General features: G+C 38.3%; 1 protein-coding gene across 3 annotated transcripts in view; it reads left to right on the plus strand.

Annotated features, from left to right (window-relative positions):
• Positions 1-21,100, plus strand: part of KCTD5 (potassium channel tetramerization domain containing 5) — a 35,820-nt gene extending 14,720 nt beyond the window's left edge. For 2 of the 3 annotated variants that reach the window (XM_057419575.1, XM_057419584.1), the window contains 2 exons: positions 6,744-6,869; positions 14,784-21,100. In XM_057419575.1, the coding sequence (XP_057275558.1) occupies positions 6,744-6,869; positions 14,784-14,813 (156 nt within the window). In that variant the 3' untranslated portion in view covers positions 14,814-21,100. The remainder of the gene's footprint in view (positions 1-6,743; positions 6,870-14,783) is intronic. The other variant, XM_057419590.1, reaches the window with a different exon arrangement.
• Positions 21,101-21,884: the final 784 nt, after the last annotated feature.

The raw sequence follows: 21,884 nt of genomic DNA on the forward strand, positions 1-21,884 counted from the left end.
TCTTACCTTCTCAGTAGGTACCTTCTTTTCCTTAAATCTTCCTCCAAAGTTAACAGCCTTTGATTCATAGTTGTTAAGTAAAAGTAGTACAGTTTAAACATTAGAAGCCCTGTAAATAAAGCTTTGAGTTCACTGGGTTCAGAAAAGGACGTTTCTGTGTTAATCATTGTTCCAGTTTGGGTGTATTTCATCTACTGAATAGCCAGTTAAGTTCTGAGTTGGAACCCTGTATTTCTGGTAAGTCAAATCTTAATTGCTTTCTTTAGCTGAGTGAAATATGTTAAAGCTGGGACAACGAGTAACAGATTTTTTCAGAAATAAAATAAGGAGCGAGAGAACAAAATCAGCAGGTTGAAGTCATGTCTCAAATGGAAAGAACATCCCGGGTTTTGGGGGTTTGGTTTTCTGGGGTTGGTTTGTTTGTTTGTTTGTTGTTGGGTTTTGGTTTGTTTTTGGGGGGGGAGGGGCTGTTTGGTTTGTGTCTTTTTTGTAGTTTGATTTTTTTTTTTTTTTTTTGGTTGGTTGATTGCTTTGTTGTTGGTTTGGTTTGGTTATATTTGTTGGGGAATTTTTCAGGGAAAATTTTATTGCTACCCAAATGAATCGTAGCTTCAATCATTGGCTTTTTAGGGTGTCTTGTCCTTCCTGCTCCTCTCGACCTCAGATCACTGCTTTTAAATTGCTGTGTTACTTCCCAGCATTCAGGAGTTTGGGGAGGGTTTTTTTGCTAACCAGTTACACTGGAGGCAGTTTCCAGTTCTGTCCATAGCTGTGCTCCATTCTGAAGTGTCTTTTGTGAATTGATTTGGGAACCTGGTGTTCTCTAGTATTTTCCATCAGTAAAATACTCAGTGTGCTTCTTTCCCTTGCTGTATATATGGTTATTCAGTCTGAAAGGTCAGTATAACATCATGAAAATAACATGACAGTAAACTGACTTTACATGAGCAGAACTTTATTTAAGAGTTTACATGGGCACTTAACCATGCAATTGCAAATTTTAAACCTGGGCTGTTGCCCAGCTGTATTCCAGAGTCTAATTTCAAGTATCAAGCACTGTTTCTTGCTGTTGTATAAGTAACATTTGGAATGCAGAATTACTGCATGGGTTTGTAGACTTTCTGGAACTGACTAGGAAACGTGACCCATTGTTAAGGATACCTGAGGTACAGGCAGCATGATGTGATTTCCTGTGTTCATGTCCTAGATAGGTCCAAGTAAATCCCAACATAATAAAATGGGAGATTTTAAACACAAACAACAAACAACAAAAATCAACAAAAAAGGATTAATTTTCCTTCCTTCTAGATGTGAAGTCTGACAATTGCATTAAAGGACCTGAAATAAATATGTTTGCAGTCCTGGTCTCAGTCATCAGTGCTGAGTTTACCGCCTGATGTGTATGTATCTTTACAGCCCTTTGCAAATCCTTTGAGAAGGCAGTAGAACAAACACATTATAACTCTAAAAGGTTTAGAGGCCATTCTTACATTCATGCAACTTGATTTTGTAACAAAAAATTGAGGGGAGGACTTTCATTCTATCAGCTGTTACTATAACTAAAAAAAAAAAACAGGAAGACAAGCTTTCCAAGACTTTCCAGGCTTTCTGGTGTGGCAGGAGTTTATCATAGCTGACACAGAAGCAGTAATATTCAACGTACAAGAATATTTAAAATATAATTTGAGAATAATTGTTATGAAATTTACTCAGTTTTGAAAATCAGACCATCACAGAAAGAGAAGGAAATTGGTAGTCATGAAGTAGAAGAGTTAGTTAATATGGGTAACTCCAGTGCAAAACAAAGGAAGACAAGAGACGCTGTTTGTGCAAGTTGGAGTGATTGTCTGTGATAGTAGGTAATACTATTGCTAATTTGTCCTCTGAATGCACTGTACAGATTCTGAATCAGTACTGTTAAATCAGTATAGCAAATCTGTAGAGGCAAGTTATTGAAATGTGTCTGGTTTTGAGAGCTGCCTCAATTCAGTTAGGCAAGAGAACTGTTCACTTCAAAAGTAAGGTTCCTAAAACTGACCCAACTATTTTGCCCATTCATGGGGATGTTTTTAGCTGTACAGTCATTATTTTAAGATGGGAAGAGGTTCATGTTTTGCTGCTCTTGAGTGACTTAATTTGACCTATTCTCTCAGCTATAACACTTCTGTCATCTGTTTTTCTTAAGTAGACTTTTTTGAAAGGTGGTTATCCTCTCACAGAGCTGCGGACTTATGAAAAAACTGTCTGAAGAACTTTTCCTTCTTGTCCCTGAAATCATCCTTAAACCTTTCCTCCTTAAAAACAAGCCTGACCCTAGCAAGGCACCAGGTAGTCTCTGTCCGCCTTTCTTAGGCCGAACTATTAGTTGCTTTTATTTTTCACTTTACCTCTCTGATGGTCATCTCTTATTTTACTTAGAAGTTCAGACTTTATGAGACAGGAGCTTCCCTGTTGTTATTTCTTCATCTTTTCAGGAAAATCCTGACCTGTACTGGCATATCAAGCAATAGAATACAAATAACTATAATAATAGTAATATTAATAATTACAAGAATAATATAATAAACAACAACAGCAACAACAACAAAAAAGCTTTCCTTACCTGCCTTTTGGTAGTTACATCCGGCAGTCTCTACTAGTGTCAGCACCCTTATTCTATGCAAACAGTGAATGGACCATGATCTACTGAATTTAGGTGATAAGTGACATTGGCATTTTCCTCTGCTTGCTATGACACTGAGGCTCACAGAGGTGCTCAAGTGGGATCATACTGCTTTAGTACGGAGTGTAATGAAACAAGTCATGGAATGAATAAAGCAAGGAGGAAAAATCTGTACATGCATGTATACATGTGTCTATATAGTTATACAAATGATATATGCGTCTATGTATATAGTTATATAAATGATACATATTTATAGTTATACAAATGACAAAATTCACAGTTTCAACTTTTTTTTTTCTTCCCCTTAAGTTCTTGGTCATTAAACCTCTCTTTAAGTCATTGGTCATTAAACCTCTTGTTTAAGTCCCATGAGCCAGAAAGAGTTTGTCTTTTTAGGAAGTCTGAGAAAGAGTAGTCTGAAATCCTTTTGCTATGCATTGTAATGCATGTTTTGCTGGCCTCAGATTACTCTGTTTTATTGTGGGTTTTGGTTTTTTTTGGTGGAATGGGTAGTGCAGGGTTGGACAGATGCAGGTTGGGGGAGTTTAAGAGTTGCTTCCACTTTCTCAGCACCCTTCTTAAAGTATTGCCACCAACACTGGGAACAAGGGGGAGATTTTTGGAATACAAGTGCTAAAATACTGCCTTATTTCTGGTCATACTTTCTAACAAAACAGTTCAGTTCTAATCTGCAATCATTTTCCATTGTTTCTTTTTCTGCCATCACCCATATTGTTGCTGATGCTTCTCAAAAACCTACGATGAAGTTTCTGACATGCTACTGATAAAATAATGCAAATAATAAATGCAGACAATAAATTTTTAGTTGCACACATATGGAGCTGCTTACAAGAGTATTCTGTTGGGAGTCTTGAAGAACTTATTTTTAATGTTGCAAAAGTAACTTCATCTTGAAGGGCACCGACTGATCAGTAATGGCAAAAAGTCATCCAGATGTTTTGTAGTTGGCTAAATCAATAATCCCGTCCAATACCTAGTAATTAGTCAGTCTGCCACGTCTCCTGAACAGACTTACATGCAAACAATCAACTTATTTGGATTATGAAGCATTAGCGTGGGATATTAGTATCTACCTTGTTGAATGTGTTGATGATTTGGCTGCTGTTTGGCTCTTGTATCATATCTGCTTTCAGAGAGGTCATTTATTTTGTTTCAAGTGTCAATGAGTAAAGAAGTATTTTTCCTACTGGTAGCTTTCATAGTTACCTGATACCAAGTCCTTGCCATTTTGCAAGAAGAAAACTTGACTGTGTACTAAATCAAATCATCTGCTTGAATTTTATTCTTCAAATCTTTCTTCAGAGAAGCTGTGGCTTCATTTAAATGTGTATCCAACTTTTTTAGTGTTTCCTAGCCTTTAAATGAGTTTAAATTGCTGTTTAAGATAGTTCTACGTATTACCTCAATAATTGAAGCAGTTACTGTGTTAGTATTTTTTGTAATTGCTATATAATATATAGGATAAATTTTATACACTTCAACAGGCTTGGAGCCAATGTATTTTAACTGACTTTTTTTTTCCCCTGAAAACTTATGCATGGTATTTTTTGCTGTTAGGGAAGAGAAGCAACAAATCATCTCTATGTATGAAGTACATCTGGGTTCATTTTCCATCTTTTCAGTGGACTTTCTTAGGCCAGCTAATCAACTAGTTACCTTATAGGTTTTGTGATTCTGTATTACGGTGCGGACTGCAGAGTGGAAGATTAGCTGACTTAGTGTCTCAAGATAAATGGTGCCTTTGTATTCCAATGAGGATGTATTGGTGCTTCTGAAGGAAAAATGGAGTTTTGTAACTTCATTACCTGTTTTTTTCTGGAAAAAATTCTCTTTAGCACATTTATTTTTGATCATCCTGTATTCATTATCGAGTATGTATGTATTTTGCAGACCCAGAGTGATGTTAGGAGTGGAGAAGGGAGGGAAAGGTTTCTGGTGATCACACCCAGACAGTGTAGTTAAAGTAGTTAGTTTGAGAATGCTGAATCTTGATTGTCAGGACTGTTCATTGAAGGCTGAGCCTTGTATGCTACTGTCAGGGTCCAAAAAATTTGACATCACCTAGGCCTGGCATTGAGTTGGTTCACTGTACAGGCATACTGCCTGCTGCTCTTTGTAGACGTTGGCTCTGTCTGTGGAGGTGCTTGCTTAGCTGTCTTACCAAGTGCAGGCACATCTGAACATCTCTCTCCTCTCTCCTTAAAAATACAGTGAGGCTTTATTTTCTCCTGGCAGTGCTATATGGAAGCTGGTTTTAACCTAGGTCTATCTTCCACTTTTGTTGGAGGAATAATCTTATCCCTCAGGTACAGATTCTGGACCAAGATTTCGTCTATGCTGCATCTTCCCTCCTTTAACAAGGCTTTTACTCTCCTTGGTACTCTGCTAGACTACTAATGGAAGTACACAGTCTGTTCTTAGACAGATAATGACAGTGTTTCAAGTGCTGTTGCCCTAAAAAACAAGTCAAGCATTTTCTATGGGGCCATTAGCAGGGCACTTTAATGATATAATGGATACTGGGGAGTAGGACACTCTTATCACATGAATATGGTGATTTGGTAGGTTAGATTTAATACAGTTTTGGTAATGACATTTAGATACAGTGTATCTGTGCAACAGGTTGATTTTTAGGCCTTTGATCTGTGTCAGCAGTAATAGCATCATACATTCTTTCGTCATGCTTTTGAAATCTTTAAAGAAATGAACCAGCTATATCTGACTCTATTCTGGCTTGGAAAAGAGGCAAGCTAAGCAAAGGCACTGAGGTGAGACTGACCAGCTTGTAGTTCCGTGTGTCTTCCTTTTTTCCCTTTTTAAAAATGGGGCTTATATTTCCCCGTTTCCAGTCAGCAGGAACTTGATGGAACTGCCGCGACTGCTCAGATATGATGGATAATGGCTTGGCAACTTCATCCACCAAGCCACACACATTTTTGGTATGAATTCTCTCACTTTACAGCGCTGTTTTGGCAGCTGCTGTGCAGTTTATCAGTACATGGTGTCATCACGTTCCCACACCTGTAGGGAGGAAAACAGAGCCTGGCCGCAGGGCCTTCGCTCCATTCCACTCCCCTTCAGTTTCTCTCAGCATATGCTGAGGTCACAGGGTTGCCTGGGGAACTGTCATAAGGTAGATCCTGTGCATGTCAACCATATTCTATCCCAGAAGTAGCAGCTGCATTTTACCCTAAAATTTCTTTAATACTGTCACATAACTTTGAGGATCGGGGGAATGGGAAGGGTGTCTCTAATTCCTCCATTACTCCACAACTCTGTGTGAGGTAAGACAAGTTACATGAAATTTCTGCCGTTTGATAAACACACTGCATACACGGTAGTACTGGTGCTGAGTATATCCTTTGTGCTCAGTAAATTGTCATTTATCATTCAGTTGAGACTTGTAGAAGCTTGTAAACAGGTCACATTACATTACACATGGCTTCTGCTTGTAGTGCTTCTGTAATTAGCTTCCTTGTAGCAGCACATATGAGTTTCGGATGTTATTCTTGGTGTCCCACCATGCTGTGTCTTGCTGTTTTCTGATCAAATGCAAATTTTGTCTTTGTACCCTCAAAATATGTTTTAATAGAAGTACTGTTATCTGTAAGTAAAGTCGTGGGTATCCCTTCAGGTTAAAGTGCTTCCTGCATGCAACCATTTACATGTTAAATCCCACCACATCAAGGTACAACGTACAGACTTCTTAAAAATTGACTTTGGAGGGTGGGAAGGTTTCCAGTAAATAACAGAAACAGGAAGAGGCTACTTCTCCGCTGGCCTGCCTCTGTAGCCTTTTCTGTCACAGAATGATCATAACCATTCAATCATTAGTTCTGTAAAAGGTTTAAAAAGAAAAACTATGTTTATCTTCTCATCCGAGTGTCAGTGTATTTGTCAGCATCCAAATGTATTTGCATTGAAGTGGAGAATCATGCTTCAGGCGCAGCCAACAGTCTGAACAGTGAGGAGTGTTTGTATTAATTATGAGAATTTACAGTTTGTTTTATGTGGAAATGCAGTTGACTTTTTTTTCCCCTCCCCCCCAATCTTTCAGCTGGTCAGTATTGGTTCTTCCTATAACTATGGCAATGAAGATCAGGCAGAATTTCTGTGTGTGGTCTCAAAGGAATTGCATAACACTCCCTATGGCACAACCAGTGAACCAAGTGAAAAAGCAAAGGTAAGTTATGAGACATTGGACTAAATAAATGGTGTCGAATTAGTTGGGCTTCACTAAGTCCTGCTAGGCCTATCTCTGTTCTGGACCATTGTTTAATTGCTTTTTTTCCCCTCACTCATGACTAATAATGTTTCCCTGTCCATTGCATGACTGTAAATGGTACAGTCAGCATGCATTTGTTATACCAAATGGGTTCTTTAAATCCAATAGTCTGCGATATTCCTGATAACCTGTCTTGGTTTTTTTCAAGTATTGGCAGATAATTTGCTGTTTACAGTTGAGAATCTAGGGTTTGTTTCTGAAAAAATTGAATGCTTCCTTATTCTGCCACTGGTTCAGTTGAAAACTATTTTTCTTGCTACACTTCAACAGAAGAAATCTTACTGTCAAGACTGGAGATTGTAATATGCTGTCTCTGAAAAGCATAGTCCTGTGCAATATGTTACAAAATGAAGGTATTTGTTAGCTTAGGGTTTTCAGGTGTCTACCCAGTTCTCTTTACTTTCTGTAGCTAGCTTTCCAAAAAGATTGTAACAGGCACAGTATCTTAGCATTTTGCTCAGTTGTCTTTCAGAGTTTGTACAAGGGAAAATGTAAAAACACAACAGAATAGTAGTAAGGCAGACCAGTTATATATGTAAGTATATGCTTCTCTTCCATGCATATTGAACAGTTTTTCTCACTGTATTGTTGCTTTGTATGAGATGACTACAAACCGGATACTTCTGTAGCTTACTTAAAAGCTTTTAATTTAGCATATGTAGATAGGAAACAACTGGTAAAACATCAAAGCTTGCTTTTTCAAGAATAACTTTCAAAGAGAGGAATTTTGAAATAATGTTTAAGAATTGACCTGGGTCTTGGCACTGAGGCCTCAAACAGATAAAGCTTCACTACTTTCTATGCCTTGCGACTTGGTTACATGGCTACATATGTGGGGACATTTTTGTAAATTGCACTGCAAAAACACTGCAAGCTTTACGTTGGATTCTTAGTGAAATGATTAATTTATGCTCTTTTGTCACTGTAGAGATAAAACTTCCAAGGAGTTGTAAGGGATTAATGTAGTCAAGGTAAACACTGAACCTAGCTAAGCCACGGCTTACTGTTTCCAATACCCCAGGTCAGGGTCTGCTTTTGCCAAGATGCAAAGTTGACAGGTTAGAGATGCGTGGTAATAATTTAGGACTAGGCTATGTACCTGAAATAAACCATGGAACTCTAGAATCTGATAAGGATCTTCATAAGGAATGATAGCACATCTTCAGGGAACTTCAGAAGTTGCCAGAGTTATACTGAACCCTTAATGGAAAAGAAAATACTGTTAAAATGAAATGATTAAACCCTAAATACAAAAGCTACTTCAAAGGGCAGTACAGCTCTGCAAATTCAGTAGCTCTGAGAGGGGCTAGATCTTCAACCTCTGCATTGAAGTGCTTCTTCGTCATTGTTTCAGAAAAGAGAGCAGGGTGTAATTTGTCCAGGTAATGAATCAGAATTGATTAAGGTTGGAGATACAACATTCACTCCTTTTGTCCTGGAAGCGCTGAGGTATTGCTAGCAACTAATAGCAATACTTGAAGAATAATCTTTTCTATCCTGTGTTTCTAGTTGTCCTGGGTTCAGCTGTTAACAGTTCTTCTTCTTAGTAGCTGGTGCAGTGCTGGCTTAAACCACAACACTAATAGATCAAATATTTTTAATAGGCATGTGTTATGCCTGAAAAGAAAAATAGAAAATTATTTGTGGTTGAGAGGCTTCTGACAGTTGTGTTCAGGAATCTTGCTCGCAGCTTGGGAGCTGTTGTCTCAGTAGCTCGATGGTCTTAATGAAGTTCATATGAAATTCTGGTATCCAGTGGTGTATACAGGATAATACGTTCATGTATTGGGACTGACTTTCAGAAGCTATGGAGAAAGTCTTCCTGTTACTTCTACAGCAGGTTGGGTTAGAGAAAGCAAAAAGCTGCCACTATGTAATTTTTATTGTCAAGCATTTCAATTTTAGTTGATCGTACTGGACTGTCAGAAAAGGAAAAGACATTTTCTGATAGCCCATCTAATCAAGCTTCACCTTCATTCCTTCTCGGAGACTTCTTTCCCTTATGTTTCTTTTTTTTTTTTTTTTTGAAAACAGTTTGCATAGTAAGTTAGTAGTTGACTTCTGTGTAACCTTCAAATACACTTAAGCTAAGGAAATTGATGGCATTTGGGACATTGACTTAAATGGTTCCAGTGGGTTTTAATGGTAGCCATGACACTACTAAAAGCTAACCGATATTCCCACAAGCATTATTTTCTTTTGTACCACCTTATTGATCTGTCGCTCTTTGGACAAATGGCCAAAGGTTGTTCATAACATCTACATCCAAAGTTTGATTCTCAAGTGCTATCCTTTCCCATCCATGATGAAGAGTACACGGAGTAAAGGTACCAGCTTTACAGTTTTATTTAACTTTTCTCTATGCTTACGGTCCCTGTTGTTATGTTGCATGGCACTATTGGCTTCTATCTGCTAACTTTAGACATCTGAAAAAGGAAATTTTAATGAAATCTGTGATGTTCCTTCTTGAAATTGTCTGCTGTTGTTCTTTCTTGCAAAGAGTGGAGTCCCAGATAAAAGTAAATAAATGTCATTCACAGGTGCTTCAAGTGTAAGTGGACTGTACTTTGTTGCAGCTTTGACTCACTCACAATCTTTTCTTTTCCCTTCCTTTCTCTATACTTGCTGCATGCTGCATGCCACTCAGAGTGAGGATGAAGAAACGGATTACGATATGAATGACTCAGATTAAGTGTAAATGTCATGGTGAGCATTAGCTGCCCCTAGGAACTTACACGGATGCTTTTCTGCCCCATCCAGTTCCTACCCCACTAGTGCTGTTCTTTGGCTAGTCCTGGTGGTATGTGTGTTTGTGATTATAGTGGTGGCATGGTTAGCAAACATAGAATTCCTGATGTGGATATTGCTTCTTGGACACAGTAATTGGTGTTGTTGTCCTAAGATGTATTGTGATTGGTTCCTTTACAGCTTTGCTGAGCAGAAAAGTTCTTCATGTAGATTCTAGGGTCAGAATTGCTTTTAATTTTCTGTGCACCAGCTTTTACATCAAATATTTTTTTCACATGTAGAGTCTGGTAGGAACCTACAGGATACACATTCAGTACAACATCATCAAAGATGGTCGTAGCTGATAATTTTGAAATTAATAGTTTCTGAATCAGGATTGGCAAATATAAGTAAACAATGTGATCTCAGTGCTGCAGTTATATTTATCATAGGAAACAACTGTCTCTGGGGAGGGATCAGGTGCTTTCCATTGTACACCATCTTATTGAAGATCAGGTACTTTAAAAGTCACAAATGGAAGAACACAAAAATTGCATCAGAAAACACAACTTCTGCAACTTCGTATGTGTCTGCCAGCACTACTCATATTTATTATACTATTCAGTTTCTAGAAGATAACTTATCATTGAATATTCAGTTAGATGTTTAGTATAGTTGCTTGAGTAGTATAAATTTGAGGTATTTAGCATTGCATGAGATTGAATTCAAGCTTCTTACCTACACACTTGGATTTTTTATCTGTAAACCAGATTTATACTTATCTCTGTAGTTGCTTCCGCATGTTTAAGGAAGAACCTAGGTTATCTTCTTGCTGATGCTAACAGATACTGCTGCTGAGATAGAATAAGGTATTTCGCCAAGTCTTCAAGAGTGGCTGCAAGGAACAGGTCAAATCTGAAGCTTTATTGAAAAAAATAAACTGGCACTGTGCTGGAAGTGAACGCAAGATTTTTAAGCTGCCTGAGAGACAAACAGTCCTTAAGATGCTGTTCTGTATGCAGCAGATTTATTTTGCATGGGAGGAAATAGTTCTCATGTTCTGCTTCCCTAAGAAGCAGTCACACTCAGGCCCCTCGGATATGAGAACGCGTTCAGCAGTGTTTACAGTTTTTAAGTTAACTTTGGATCTGGTGCACCTGGAGGAAAACCAGAACAGAGCATGAAAAGAAGGAAGATTCTGAACATAGCAGATCTACACCAGGGTAGGGACAGTCTCTAGTACCAGTACAGACTGGGTGAGTAATAGGTTGAGAGCAGCACTGCAGAGGACAACTTGGAGATACTGGTAGTATGAGCCGAGTACACTTGCAGCCCAGGAAGCCAGTTATCCAGAGCTAGCCAGCAGGTTGAGGGAGGGCATTCTTGCCCTGCGCTCTGCTCTCATGAAGACCCGACCTGGAGCATCCAGACTGTCCAGCTCTGGGGTTCCCAGTACAAGAAAGACATGGACCTGTTCACAGTGGATCCGGAGGAAGGACACAAAAATTGTCTGAGGGTTGGAACACCTCTGCTAGGAAGAATGGCTGAGAGAATTGGGGTTGTTTGTCTTGGAGAAGGGAAAGCCCCAGGGAGATGTCACCGCAGCCTTCCAATACCTGAAAGGTGCTTATAAAAAGACAGAGGAAGACTTTTTACCAGGGCCCATAGCAACAGGACCAAAGACAATGTTTTTAAACTGAAAGTGAGTAGATTTAGATCGGATAAAATGATGAAAGTCTTTACTATGAGGTTGTCCAGAGAAGTTGTGGATGCCCCATCCCTGAAAGTGTTCAAAGTTGGGTTGAGTGGGACTTTGAGCATCGTTTCAAGCATTTAGTTTAGTGAAAGATGGCCCTGCCCAGAGCAGGGGATTGGACCAGATGATCTTTAAAGGCCCTTCCAACCTAAATCATTTAGTAATTCTGTGATCTAAAATGTGCAGACAGAGGAGCATTATCAGTGAAGTCACCTATTTAGCTAGTAGAGCATGTCCTCAAACAAAAACTTCTTCTGCGCCTGGTTCTGCTGCAGACATACTCCGCAATCCTGGCTACTAGCAGATTAGGAGAAGACCTGCCATAACTGACCTCCCTTAGCTTTGAAACATACTCTCTCAGCATTTTTACTCAGTAACCCATTAAAATCTTTAGGAATAGTCTTAGTAAAGGGTTTTTCAGGAGAGAAAAATAAATAAAAATAAAAGATTAATTTCAAATTGCAGCAGAGTCAGTCTTCCTGGGATTAATAAGTAAGTACGATTTTTGTATTTCTTCTTTGGACAAAGTCACTGCCCATGACTAGAAAGGATCCTTTCACACAGTTTCTGAACACCTCTCCTGAGAGTTTGCTGATCAGAAATTGTTTCTCTTGTTGTAAACGTAGGTCTCGTAGACAAAGTAGCAACCAAAATGCATTAAAATGTCGCCTGATCTTACAAAATTTTCTACTTCATGTTGGGTTTACTGGCTCAGTAAAGTGTTCACATTTCAGTGCTGGATCTGGCTTAGCTTTCTCTTGTTGTACATGTTCTGAAGCTGTAGAAAACAGTTCTGTTAATCTTGGAATTATCTTTTTATTTTCTAGGAAAGAATAAGCTCAATTGTTTCTTTTCAAATTGAGCAGATTCACAAAATTAATAGATAAAATATTTTCTGACTGCACAGGTACTTAATTAGCCGTGGTTTTGCCCCTGTTGCAGATGAACTTCCTGGATACTTTTTCTGGGTCAGGCTGTTACCTGCTATGTGGGCATTTACTCCAGCACTTTGTTCACAGCTGTGAGTAACAGCAAATAATCAAAAAAAGAGCTTAAGTATGAAGCATTCATAAAATTAACTCCTGGTATACTTCCCCACCTTCCAGTAAGCCTCATTTTAGGAATTTTAGCTTCAAGCCTGTATGCAGATCATTGTATGAAAGCTACCATGACTATGATCCCATGAGGAGGTACCAATGTCACTACCTTCAGTAAGCTTGTCTAATCCCTTTTGAATGTGTTTATACTAGCAGTGGCTGAGCAATTTTCAGGACCTGGCTTTTTCTCACATAATTCACTTTTATCTTAACTAGTTTCCTATTAAATGCTTTTTGCTTAGTGCACATAGTAAATTATCTTCATGAAATAAGCAATGTTCACATCTAAATAGCACGCTAAAGTATGTCATGGCCCATTGAAAACATTTTTCTGTATTTTGGAGATTTATCAGAGTAGCTGCAGTGACGTATGGCCTCGTAACTTCAATAGTACTGAATTTGAAATGAGAAAGCCCTCGGTGAGCACAGGGAGATCCAGGTACTGCAGGAAGTGCAGTGAGCAGGTGATAAAGTGAAGTATTTATTTCTGTTTTTAAGCTTACACTGACCTGTCTCTAAACTGTCCCTGAGGCACACCGGTGGCGATGAGTTCTTTATGAACTCCAGTCCTTAAACAGTTCCATGGAGTTCTGCAAAGGAGGTGAGACCCTACTTGACTACACTATGAAAGACGTATTAGGCTCAATGACCTACAAAAGCTGATAGGTTAAATTATCAAGGCTTTAACAATATTAAAAAGAAAACAAATACCTAGATGGTTTTCTAATTCAAACCATATGTGAAACTGCTCTGCTGTGTTAAGTGATCACCCGTTTTTACCTTACGAGCACAAGGACTGAAGTGTTTCTGTGTGTTGTCAGATTCTGTGTGTCCTCTGGGATGGAACATGCTACTGTGTGCTAGGATCACACTACACTGTATCAGACTACACTGAAATCATCATAGAAGGAAATTCTACATTGAAGACAGCTATGCCATTGTCCAGGGATTGTGCCTTTGCTTCCTGGCAGCTTTTGAAATGAACAGTCCTTTTCAGTAGCAAATGAAAATGAAGTATAATTAGAGATACTTTTACTTACAGGTTAACATTATCAAGTAGTTGTGCTCAGTATGTTTGAAGCTTCTCGTAGTGCTTGATTTGGCTACTGGCATGGTCAGTTCTACAATTTGCTTATGCAGTTTCATAGTGCTACACAGCCCAAGAGTTGAGCTCATTATTGCTGATTGCCAGTCAGTGTAGAGCAGCAACATGAGAAACGTTGCTTGGACAGTCAGTCCTAAGACTTGGATACTTATGCCAACAGCCAAGCAGAATTGAAGCAGAAAAGGAAAATAATGGTCACACTGGAAGTAGAATTACATGGGTTTCGTGTTGCAAAATGCTCTAGACAAAGATTCCTGTTTTTTTCAGGAGTGGGTATTTAGCTTCTGTTTAATATATGCCCTTTAAGGTGAATTTTAAACAAACCAACTGCTTTTAGGAAAACAACAAACCAAAACCGATCCTGTACTCACTGTAATGGGAATCTCAGTTCCTTGGTAACAGTGGGAGAATCAAATCCCTTAGACAGAGTTGCTTTTAGGAAAACAACAAACCAAAACCGGTCCTGTACTCACTGTAATGGGAATCTCAGTTCCTTGGTAACAGTGGGAGAATCAAATCCCTTAGACAGAGTTATCAAGTGAGAGCTGGCACTGCCTGTCAGCTGCCTGACTTGAGCATTTCAGAGGATAACGATGGACAAGGTAGTGCATGAAAAGTTCAGTGTGCTGTGTCCTGTGTCAACAGAAATAACTTTAATGTGGACAAGGATGCCTAAAAAACTTGTGAGATCTTGCATGAGCACATAATGTTAATGTAATAATATCTAAACCCTGCTGTCATAGTAGTATTTATTTTTATATAGCTGGTCAATCCAGCAGATAACCTTTGTATGTCTGAATAGCATAGTAAAAATCTGTGAGGAAATGTAGTTGTTTGAGGTGAAATAGCTTACTTTTTACATCTACCAATCCTTAAACTTTGGTTATATTAATCATACTTAATTCTTAGCCTTGATTTACATCTGTTTTAATGATGTTTGATAGTGGACGTTGCATCTATCAACCTGTCTTTTTCAGCCTTAAAGCACAGACTTCAGGAATATCCTTGAACCAGATCCCTGACACTCTCAGTTATTTGAAGCAGTCATGATTCTCTTTGACCTCCATGCTTTAGGAATGACATTAAAACGAATTTTCATTTATAGACTTTTCATTGGTCTGTTTCAGATTTTGCAAGAGCGAGGTTCCAGGATGTGAAGACAGTATTGAATGGTGACAATTTTTTTCTCTTTTATTCCAAGACACAGTGAATTGTCACACTGAAGAGGCTCGGCTGCAAAAGAAAAAAAATCTGATTTAGACAATACTCTGTTGATCTGGGTTCAACCATTTTTGCCTATAAGCTGGTGTCAACTGGCTGAAAGCATTGCGAGATTACCTTATGGGAATAGATGGTGTGGGAGTGTGTGTTAAGTTTTGGTTGTAGTGCATGGTTGTACTCTCCTGTGGGCTGACAGACACTGGTCTTTTGAAATGACCATGCACTCATATTTTCCTCTGAGAGATGTAGCACTTGATGTCTGGTGCTGGATGACCCAATGTTGATCAGTTTGGAGACATTTTCCTACTAATCATTGCAAACATTTAAAGGACAATGTAATTGGTGCTACACACACATTACAGCCCACAAATGCAAATATTTGGGGTCTACATTGTTTCAGAATCAGTGGCAGCCCCAGTTGACTGTGTTATACTGCACATTCCTTATGGCTTTGTGACATACTCTATAATGTAATAACAGTCTAGGAGATCAACTGAAACTAGCATGTAAAAAGTTACACAGCAGACAAGAGGTTTCTCTGAAGGAAGGGTGTATATATTGACTGGATTAATAGCATATTTTAATGCCCAAAGGGAAGACTAAACTCAGAAAATGGCCTTAATCTGAGTTATTCTTGATGTTCCTTCTGTTGAAACAGTCTCCTCCTGCAAAAGTTATGCTCCAGTCTTAACCAGATGTTTGGAAAGGGAATCAAAATTCACTGAAAATGAACAACTGAACATTTTGTTTCTTTTGAGATGTTTGTACCCATATGTGTGTTTGTGCTTTCATGAAATGCCTATAAGCAATGAATTCTGTGGATTGTGATAGACATTTTTCAAGAGCTGGAGGTTGTACAGAAATATGGCTGGCTAGTTCTAGATCCCTCTCTCTGCGAGTGGGGTTAAAGTCAACCTTGAGTGTGAACACAGAATCATCCCATTGAAAAGCTTAAATACATCAGACATTCAGGATACCTGTAACCAACCTTTCTCTTTCTATACGGTTTGAACTATGCAGTTAAAGGACACCGAAAATAGCTGGTGCAGCTTTATTAGTTTGTCCTTGATGAAAGTTAATACACAAGACTGGAGCTTTTTAATACACTATGTTTTAAGCAAAATCTTTAGCACATCTTTAAAACACTTAATGAAATAGTATAAAACTCAGCTTCATTGACTTATGAAAGCAGTGGGAGTTTCAAAAAGCTACAAGATTGTTTTGAATTCTAAAGGTGTTACCGTTTCCGTTGTCAGTAACTTCAGAATTTAGGTGTCTACTCTAGGTAATCCTTTACACAAATGCCTGATTTCCAAACAGCCAGGCTCTTGGCTCTTTGAGATGGTTTGGGTTTTTCTTTTTTTGTGGTTATTCTGGTTGGTTGGTTGGGGTTTTTTGTTTGTTTGTTTGGCTTAGTTTTTGTTCGTTTTTTTTTTTTTTTTAAGGACTTCTTATACATTGATAAAAGTTTGGCAGAAACGATTTGTAAAAACCATTTCTACTAAGCAGATTAAGCAATGGGCTGAATGTTTTGTCCATGCGTCTAATGCTTGAAAGAGTTTGTAACACATTTTTCAACTTGGATGTGGTCTGCACAGGAAGCTGCTGGCCCCTCCACAACAACACAGACAGTGTTTGTCTTTTTTTTTAAGATGTTAAAACTGAATTGAATTTACTAAAAATGTAATTGTGTAGGGGGAAATGTTTATACTTTTATACTTTTTTAGGCACCCATATTTTATCAGCTTGAATTGAGCACTCAAATTTCCCCGAAATAGTAACAGATTATCTTGTGTATCTGAAAATAAGCATAACAGTTGTCTGTGTTAACTGCATATTAAAACATTTCCTCTGCTGCAGTAGTCACCGTGTTTTTAAGCAATATGACTCCACTGAATTCTCTGAGCTCCCAAGCTCATGGAATTGCAGCCAACCATGTTTCTTGTTGTTTTCTTGATGTGCTCTACAGAGTAATATGGCATTGGCTGAAGTGGATTTTAATGCCTGAAATACCTGTTTTGCAGTGCTCCTTCTGGATCAGCATTTCTGTTGTCTCTCTTATTTAACCCAAAAGAGACAGAATATTTTCTTTCGTACACTGAAATTTTCCAGAATGACAGCAGCAAAGCATGAGTAACAAACTGAGCAAACTGAACAAATGTAGAATATGTAAAAGAGTGGGCTTTTCTAGGTGTATTTTTTTTCCCACTGGAGTATTTTCAGTTTAAAAACATGCTTTTACAGTGAAATTACCTGCAGTCTAGTTTATATTGTGTCCCTGTTGTAGCAAATTTGGGCAAATGAGTGGCTAATCATTTTGCACTTTCTTTCCAATACCTCACAAGGATGTTAAGAAAGAAAAAGAAAACAATTAATAGGCAGGTATCCTGCAAATTATTTAAATATGCTGTTTGAGACCGCCTGAACTAACCGCTTTTTTGTTCTTGCTAATGTCATTATTGCTTTAATTTTTGTGAACATGTAGAGCTTTCAGATCAATAGAAGTGCTACCATATGCCTTCTTCAAGGCATTAAGAATTAATCCCTAAGTTTGGTTTCCTTTTATTTGACTATTGTAATTTCAAATAAAGCTAGCTATAGTAACGAGGTAACTGCATGAGAGTCCAGTCTACATCACCAGGTTTTGTAAACATTGCTTCATCTGTTAAGATCTTGCAGGATGAGGTGATGTACTGATACAGCTTAAACTGGAGTCCTTTGTTTCTTTTCTGTCATTTGAAGAGTAGTTACTTCAAGAGAACTGCCTATGACTGTGTAAAGCTGATGGGTTCATAGATGTACTGTGGAAGCCTGTGATGTGAACTCTGGATTTACACAGCTCCTGTATTCTTGAATCAGTATTCTAGGTTAGAATTTAAGATCCTGAGCACAAAGAGATCATAGCAGAAGAAAATAAAGCAGGAAGGAAGAGATACCAAAACATAACAATTAATCAGGGTGACCCCTGATGGAAATGTAAATTCTGTGATTTAACTTTCTAGGCTTTTGCTATATGAATATTCAGTGATGTTCTTTGGTGTGTTGTCCATGGAACAGGAGGTTACTTCAGCACGTCATTTTCAGTGAAATTCCTTAAAGGCTGTTACAAACTTCTTGCAAAACTTGTTTAAAAAACGAGAGGTTCAAATTTGCCATAGCAGTTTCTTGCTTTGAAGAAGCAAGGAAACGAGTAGCATACTGTTGGCTGTAAGCTTCATCAGAGGCTCGTTTTCTGTACTGGTGATGATATTTTTGTATTAAATGCTTTTGACTTCTTCAAGCAGCAATCAAATCAGGGCTTATCTGCAATGAATGAGTCATCCTGAGGCCTCCAAGACGTGAATGGCATCTGGCCCATAATAACTGTCCAAAAGTATAGTCTGACCTGGCAGCTCACACAGTAAATGTGAAAGAGATTATTTTATGTTTTTTTTTTTTTAACCAAAAGACAAGAGGTTACATGGAATTTCCCCTCACTTCCTGTGGGGTCACCATGGATTATGTGCAGTTTGTTATCCTGCAGTAATTTATTGTCTGTCAAAGGCCTGATTGTATTTAAGAGCTTATATTAATTCTCTACTAAACTTTCATCCCTGAGAATCATATACTCAAAAAATCTGGACAATTTACTGTGGTTTTTTTTTCCAAACTCAGGTTTCTTGTGATGATGAAGGTTCCTTTTGTCTTTCATTGTAGCATTAGTAAAAGATATTTTTTAAGAAACTGAGTTTAAAGTCTCCATCCACCTTTTTTTTCTTCAAGTTTTCCTTACAGGAGCTGTATTGCTCCCTTTCTAGCAATGTGAATGCACAGTTATGGCTGATTAGAAACAGGACTGTTTCCTGAAGGTACCAAAATTGAATTGGTCTCCTCTTTCTCCGAGAGAGTTTCATTGGTTGGGCCTTCTTTTCAGGAGAAAAAACATCTAGCAGATAAAGCAAACCCCCTGACTGCAGGTGTGCTGAGGGAACTGCTGCTCAGGACAGAACCCTGCTCTTTGAATACCTGTTGGTGAAGAGTTGTCAGTCTCTTTTTGAGCTGTACAGCCACCACCAGCAAGTTAACATACATTAATTGCAAACTACTATTTTTATTAGTATTAAAAAAATGAGCTTGGAATGCAAAACCGCAGTAGTATCTGGATGAATGAAATGACCTTAGAAACTGGATTATAATGCGTACTGTCCGGTCGTGCAGGTGTACTGAAAGAGATTCCTTCAGAAGTACTGAGACAAAAGTGAAGTACTGGGCTTTTCATGGAGATGAAAGTAAGTGAAAGAGAGCTTGTCCACTTGAGATGCGATAAAATCAGAAAGTGTCACTCTCCTATTTTATTCTCTCACCACATCAAAAGCATCTTTCTCAAGTTTTTCAAATTAAATTCTTCAATCAGCCCTGAAAGGTGGGGCACTTGCAAAGAGAGGAGATTTTGTTACACCTTTAAAAGTACTTGGTAGCTCAGGATGGGAGGAGTAAAACTTCCTGGCTTAACCCTACTGTGGTCATGGGACAGTTGTCTTTTCTAACACAACAATTTTGAAATACATACGGGCTGAGAATTCTGCCTGTTGCTTCATTACAGCTGAAACTGCAGTTATTTCCAGCTTGAAGGACAATGTCAGGATCTTACCTGGGTTTGTGTTGTAGGATTATAGATTCTTAAAATAGTGTAAATATTCAGTTTAAAAAAAGAGAGGTGGAAGGCTCTCTGAAATCAGTGGCATATAACTTTCCTTTGGCTCACAACAATCAGGATCTGTCTTTAAAGGCTTCTTACTGAACTGAGGCTTTAAAGGGCTAAGTAGATCTTACTGTTCAGTTTTCTTAAATGAGTGTCAGATAGAGGAACTCTTTCCATTTTCAGTGCAGAAATGCTAAGGGCTAAAATCCTTTCCAGGGCTAATCTGAAGTTCCGGAGACACATAACGTTTAAAAAGCAGCTGCTCTGGTTTTCTTTCAACTCACAGACTCCAAATCATTACAAATGGCTGAAGCAGTTGCAGATACAAGTGTTCATGTATGGTTTGGAATTTCAGTACCCAGGTTGGTCAGAGAAGACAGTACACTTGCCCAGCACTTTGTTATCGCCCGTGCTGAAATCTGACAACTGTCATGAACAGCACTGGTGACGGAGACCTTGAGATGATTCTGCCCCAGGAAATCGTTGCTGAATACTGCATTGCAGCTTAGCTGCCCTTTACTTTAGCAAGGTCTGCTGAGGCATAAACTCAAAGGTCCTGTGAATAGATACTGCTGCAAACATAGTTTTCTGGGCCCATCAAAGGGTTCTTTTTAGGATGTTGTGTGTTAGTAACTGCTATAATGAGAGAGACCTTTCAGAAAGTTATTTTGCTACTTTGGGGGTAAAGAGACCTTAGAAAGCTGAGCCTAAATTTTGACCTGACCTGGCACTTGTTGAGATTTCCAGGTCTGGACATCTGAAATGTTAAGAGTTAATGTATTTATGTGCATGATTCTTGCTCCTTCTGAGGATTTTCCAAAAGCTTATGAATAGCTTTACTCAAACTTAACTTGGCTCGTGTACTTGCTAGGATGAAGCGAGTGCCAAGGCACTGTAAGAGAGATGTTGCAGCCTGTCTACCTGAAACTGAAACAAGGTTTCGACAAGGTTTCTACCTGAAACTGAAACAAGGTCACCAAACTGAAGGAGCCTCAAATGGCAACTATTTCCACCTGCTTCCATCCTAAGCCTCATCTGAGCCTTCCTATGGGAGAGCTATTTCCCATGGACTCTCTAAGCCCACCTACCCAATTCTGCAGATGTTATTTGTTTTTTTAAACTCTTCTCAAGAGTCACTGGTCTCAACATTAGCTGTGCATCAGCTGTTTGTGTTAATATCCAAGTGGCCATACTTGCAACGTTATTTCCTGGATAGTGGATTAGCAATAACACTTTATTTTGTGCCAATTCATTATCTCTGAAGTGTTCTTACTGCAGCAAAGTTTGAGTTTTGATCTGGTTTTAATGCTTTTGCATTAGCCAGAACTCTTAGCACAGATATAGACAAGAAACTGAATCCATGGAATTTCCCTGGATAAAAAACTGCTAGGGCTTCCCAAATCATTTGAAGGTGGTTACAGTTAACCATCATTTTTAAAACAAACATACAACTAAAATGTGTGTGGATATTTTTTTAACCTCCTTTTCATAACACTAGTGTATTGTAAACTGCATGAAATAAACCTGTTTTTCCCTTTTCAAGTCTGATGTCTTAAATCTTTGTTTTCTAAAACCATTAATGTTGACAGTGACAGCGTAATTTCACTGACATTCCTAGTGTAGCATTTCAGGTATAAAATGTAGTTGCATTTTTGTGCAGTGATTCAAAGCAATAATATTTTTCCTTTGGAAAGGAGAAACATCCTTGTCTGCTGTCCCAAAGACATCAGGAAAAAAAGTCATGTTTATTCAGATTTATATCCACTGGGAAATTAAGGTATTTTTCTTTGCATTTACTGTGACTGTTGCTGGTCATTCTAGTTGGAAATAGTCCCCTCTGGATATACAATCACACAAAAAACACCCATGTACCAAGTTTTAACCACTTTGCTTACGTTTTCTTTCACACAGCTCCCAAATAACCCTGCCTCACATCTCAGATCTATTTTATAATCCAGTACTTTGCTTTTTAATATAACAGCTTTTGTCTGAAAAATTAAGCTAACTGAAATTGACACTTTGTAATAAGGCCAACGTATAGCATAAGAAATGTAAACAAGAAGCCACTTAGTACATGCTTGCAGCAAAAGTTTTGAAGATAGAAGTGGGTGAAGGAAGTAAATGATTACGTACCAAGTACATTTTGGTGAAATTATTCAGGCCGTTTGACAGCTCTGCCATAATTCAGTATTAGCACTGAGAAGACCACTGGACTGCTTTTACTTTCCAAACTGCGAGTAAGAATTAAGTATGAGAAGCTAAGACCTGTGAGTTCTAAAATCTGAGAGGCTGTACAGTTACATATGAGGTGAATTTCATCTTAACA

This window comes from Pezoporus wallicus, unplaced genomic scaffold (assembly GCF_028554395.1).
Source record: "Pezoporus wallicus isolate ANWC-B61680 ecotype Strahan unplaced genomic scaffold, APGP_CSIRO_Pwel_v1 contig_8793, whole genome shotgun sequence".
Lineage (NCBI taxonomy): Eukaryota > Metazoa > Chordata > Aves > Psittaciformes > Psittacidae > Pezoporus > Pezoporus wallicus.